General features: G+C 42.4%; 1 protein-coding gene across 1 annotated transcript in view; it reads left to right on the forward strand.

Moving 5' to 3' along the window:
* Positions 1 to 3,235: 3,235 nt before the first annotated feature.
* The window catches only part of DPP4 (dipeptidyl peptidase 4), a gene marked incomplete at its 5' end in the record, with an annotated part of 36,360 nt that continues 34,597 nt past the window's right edge, over positions 3,236 to 4,998 (forward strand). The window contains one exon of the mRNA XM_029086754.1: positions 3,236 to 3,302. Within this exon, the coding sequence (XP_028942587.1) occupies positions 3,236 to 3,302 (67 nt within the window). The remainder of the gene's footprint in view (positions 3,303 to 4,998) is intronic.

The raw sequence follows: 4,998 nt of genomic DNA on the forward strand, positions 1-4,998 counted from the left end.
CACTGCAGCGGGGGTGAAGTTTTGCTGAAAGTTTGTGCTTTAGGGAACAAGGTTGACTCCCTCCTGGGGAACTGGGAGGTACTTCGGCAGGGGGATGTCTCACCTAGGAGGATGGAGGGCGCAGGGTGGGGAGGTAAAAAGCCTTTTGGGTCCTATGTAAACTGAGAAAATAGCAGTTATAAGCATTGTCGTTTTCAGCGTTTTCCTTTCCTATTACAGCTAAAGGCTGTAGAACCAGCAGTAAAATGCCATTTAGTCGATTTTCTAGAGTGTACTGGAGAGATAAGATTATATTCCCTCTGATTTGCTTTGTTTGCACAACTTTTATTATTGAGTGAAATTACATACACACAGCTATAGAGGTCAGAAAAGGAGGAAAACATTTGGAATGCATTTTTGGACTCTGACTGGTTTGTACTTTCCAGGTTGTCCTTGTAGCTCTGGATGTTCATGTGAAACAGCATTAAATCCTCATCAAGCAATGCATTGCTTCCAGCTGGTAGGACAGAGCTGCAGGTTAATCTCTCATTTTGTGTGTTTTTATGATTAACAGCTGAACAGTTGCAGTATATAGAATTCAGCACTGCAAACTCTAAGAAAGCAAAGTGATTTCCAGACTAGACCTTTGGTGGTCTTCTGTTTGTGAGGTGTATCCCAAGAAGTATGAAGACATGAGTGTTGATCTTGACCATGTGTTTAGAAATGAATGCAGCAATTGCTTATGTGCACAGAAAGTTCTGGTAGTTTTTTTGTATGCCAGTTAAAGAGGCAAAGCTTGTGTCACTAGTGTTCATAAGGCATAATTTGCATTAAACTTTTTTGCGTTTCAGCTCTGTCATTATTATACCACAGTCATTAAAAACTAGATTTTCAGAGTCCAGATACTGGAATTACATACTTTCTCAGCTAAAACTTTCATGGGTGGCTGCTGACTCTGTTTTCTCTTATTTTTGGGCAGCTTTTTGCCACTTATATCAAAAAAGCAGATTTTTGAGGTGATAGAAAATACTCTTGGTTTCAAAAGGTGGGAAGAGCAAGAGAAGGTGTCTTAGTTGCTTATCAGATGCATGTGTGCAGGCATAATACCTAGTGAAAGAAATCAGTATGCAGGCCTGAACTCTACTGGAGAGTTTGTGCTTTTCTACGTTAATGCTAATGCTGTGTCTTACTGAATATCAAATGGGTTTTCTTCTTTCATAAATTTAGCAAAGGAATCCTTTTGCTGTAGAAGTGGCTGCAATTTAGAATCAGTCATTGAGAATATAGTAAATAGATTTTACTTAAAAGAAAGACTTCTGTTGGGTGACATACAGAATATCATCATGCTGTCAGCCTTGGCTTGTGTCATTTTGCTTGTAAAAGAGTAGGACAGTGTGTCAGTCTGTTTACTGTTGGCTCAAATTAAGGCATAGGAAAGCACACTCAGGTAGTTCATTAGGTCCCTCTGGGTAAAATAAGGACCGAGATGGAAACGTCCCAGTTCAAAAACTTGAATTCCTATCTCTTCCCAAGTCAGGCCAGCAGTAACATCTGAATAAGAACTGTGACCAGTGTAGTTCAGGAAATGCAGGGTGCTTTTGAATTTTTGACTGAAAGGTGCTAAACAAAGGTTTTCTCTTAGCTGTGAGTGTACAGGTAGTGACCTTATAATTACCCTTTTATAGGTTAGAGCACTTAATCACTGACAGTTTGATTCTGTGGCTTTTATGAACGACCTTAGGGCATGTGAGTCAGCTGAGGATGCCTCCTGGGACAGCGTAGGTGCTGGACTGAGTACAAAATTAAAGGTGGCAAAATTCAGGGGTGGTAGGGAGGAGGAACAGCTCACATGACTGTGACTGTGTGAAATTGGTCTGTTCTGGTAAAAGTCGTAATTGCAGTCAAGTCTTTATTTCATTCCAACAGCAAGCATTGTTCAGGGAGTGAAAATTATGATTATTGATATACACGGATAATTTTGAGTTTTGATGTCTTACCTTTGGCCTGCTGCTCTTCTGCCCACCGTGCTTCTTCATGTACTTTTATTTCATTAGCTTTGTAGTCAGGCAGCACAGAATTAGTTTGATAAATGGGCTGCAGTGCTGTGAAAGGTTGTGAAATTTTGCCACTCCAGAGGAGTTCTGGCTTGTTGGCTGGACTGTAGACCTGGCAAGTGGAACTTGTGCTTCTTCTCTAGCAGCTGTTTAGCGTGGGCAAATACTGCAGACTTAAATTTGAAAAAGGGTTACTTAATTTTGGGTGCAGCCCTTCAGTATTTACCTTGAGGCTCTTCAGCCAGAACTGTGTATAAAATTCTATACTTTTTGTTTATACCTACTGCCTCTTTTACCACCTTATTTTATATTTTATATTTAATAACTACATGGGGCTACTTGCATCAAACAGTTTAATCTCAAAATGCCCTCAGGGATTGTATTTGAAGTGTGTTGATGAAAGCATTGTTACACTTTGAGGAGCTATTCAAGAGGTGACTACAGTAGCAGGTGGTTACCCTTAAAGCATGAGCATTTTCTAAAAAATTGTGGTCTGGCCGTTCATGATTCACTTACTTACCCATTTGCTTATAATTTTCCCATTTTTTTCTCCTGTAACTTTCCATGCAAAAGGCAGATTGAAGCATCCAGTGGTCGTACACTATTGACTCTTCTCTAACAGCAGTTCTTGTTAATGGCCAGCTGGCCAGGAGAGAGGGGAAGAGTAGCTAATACTGAGAGCAGAAGGGAGACAGTGCAGTATCCAGAGTCATTCTGCTACCATGAGCCCTTGTAGTGGGGGGGTTCTGTACAACTGTCTGATCACAAACCAGGTTCCTCCACCCTGAAGTCTAAGGGTGAGATATTCACTAAATGAGAAAGCTCATGACTGTCGTGGTTAGATGATACTATTCATGGGCTTCTGTGGTCTTTTGATAGAAATGTGCCTAGAAGAGGTTGGAAAAACACAGCTGGTGCTGGGGAAGTTAATAACCTTAAGGTGCCTGAGGGTACTCTGTGAGTCTGATGCCTGACTAATTCACTGAGTATTACTAGTGGCTGGTAGAAGGCTACCATAAATAGAGATAAGGGTTACTGGCAGCAGAAGTTCAATGCATTCATGTTGTCATCCTGGATTTGACATTGAAGAATGTTGGAATTGCTGAGACAGCTTTATGCTTCAGGGACTCAAGAGTGATGAGGTTGCAGATCTTCCTCACAGCTGTGTTAATGTATAACTGAAAAGAAAAGTCTCCAAATAGCTCTCATCATTGTTCTGTTGGGGGTGGTGATATCTACAGTTGCCCTTATTTATCCTATCTGCATTCTGTCCTGAACTAAGCACCTTTGTGACTGGGTGGTATGGAGGAATATTAATACCAGTGTCAACATCCTGCTTGCAACTGAACAGTATGTTTAAAATACAGAGAGGCTTCTGGCTGATGTGCAAACCTCATATTTGAAGACCTGTGCTATAAGATGAATGAATCTGGCAGCTGTGATCTGTCTCAGTTTTCTTGGGAGTAAGGTGTCCTGTATTATTCCAGTTTCTGAAAAGCTTTAGGTTTAAGGATGTTGAGGGAGAAAGCTAGAAAATCTGTAAGGAAACTTAAATGTATGGATCAGAAATTAATTTTTGAAGTAGGATCACTTTGAATTAAAAAATTAAGGTTTAGATAAGAATCTTGACTCTCTGTGTTGTGGTGGTTTCACCCATAGCTATGACCATGAGGTCCTTCACTCACTCCTCCCCACCTGATATGAGGAGAGAAACACCATAAAAGGGCTCTTGGGTTGAAATAAGGACAGCAAGATCTCACTCACCAATTATGGTCATGGGTAAAACGGACTCAACTTGGGGAAGAAAAATCAGTATAATTCCTTACCAATCGATCAGAGTAGGATAGTGAGACATAACAACCACATCTTAAAACACTTTCCCCCCACCCCTCCCTTCTTCCCGGGCTCTAGTTACTTTGCTCCTGATTTCTCTACCTTCTCCCCCTTAGAGGCAGAGGGGTTAGGGAATAGGGGTTGCAGTCAGTTCATCTATGCCCCTCTTTTCGGCATGAGGCCCCTCCTGCAGGCTAAAAGAGTCCAAGAACAAAATGTTCCAATGCAAGCTTCCCACAAAGTCACGGACCTTTTTGGGCACAGCTCCTGGTTCCAGCATGGGGACATCCACGGGCTGCAGACAGGTCCAGCACGCCTCTTCTCCCCCATGCTCTGGCACTGAGCATCTCTGGCAGGGGGTTCTCCTTGCTCATCATGAGCACTCAAAGTCACAACTGCCTTTGGGCACAGCTTTTCTGCTCCAGCGTGGAGTCCTCCACAGCCTACACATGGGTATCTGCTCTGCCACTGAACTTCCATGAGCCACAGGGGACCCCATTTACCTCCTCCTACTCTTCGACCTGCTGATCTGGGTGTCTGAAGTTCTCTGTCTCCTCACCTCCTCCTTCCTCATGGCAATGATGGTCTTTTTTTTTGTTCAGGCCGATGATGATCTTTTTGTTCAAGTCAATGGTCTCTCTTGATGGCTCTCTCCTCCTTTTTCTTTTCAAACCAGTTCTTCCCTCATAAATATGGATTCAAAGAGGCGTTTCCCTAACACTAACTGGTTCAGCCTGCACTGGAGACAGTCTACCTTGGAGCCAGGGGAGCTTTGTGAAGCTTCTCAGAGGGACCACCACTGTAGCCCCTTCCCCCAATACCAAAACCGTCCCCCTGCACGCAAACCCAACACGGTGTGTTTTTTTAGAGAACCATTATATAAACAACGAGCAGTAGTTAATTCCAGTAACCTAGCTTCAGAGCACTTCAATCAAAATCATGGCTGAAGGGGAGATACAGTAGGTTAGTTGCCTTGTCATGAACATGCAGACTTGTCTGACCACACATTCTTTTGGCTTGAACCTGACTGTTCTATCTCTTCTCTTTTACCCATGTGTTCATGCACCTTGGTCTGCATTACAGGGTTCTTGTAGTCTTCATGTTATGTGTGGATATATTACTTTTATAGCTA

The sequence above is a fragment of the Antrostomus carolinensis genome, unplaced genomic scaffold (genome assembly GCF_000700745.2).
Source record: "Antrostomus carolinensis isolate BGI_N321 unplaced genomic scaffold, ASM70074v2 scaffold25740, whole genome shotgun sequence".
In the NCBI taxonomy this organism is placed as follows: domain Eukaryota; kingdom Metazoa; phylum Chordata; class Aves; order Caprimulgiformes; family Caprimulgidae; genus Antrostomus; species Antrostomus carolinensis.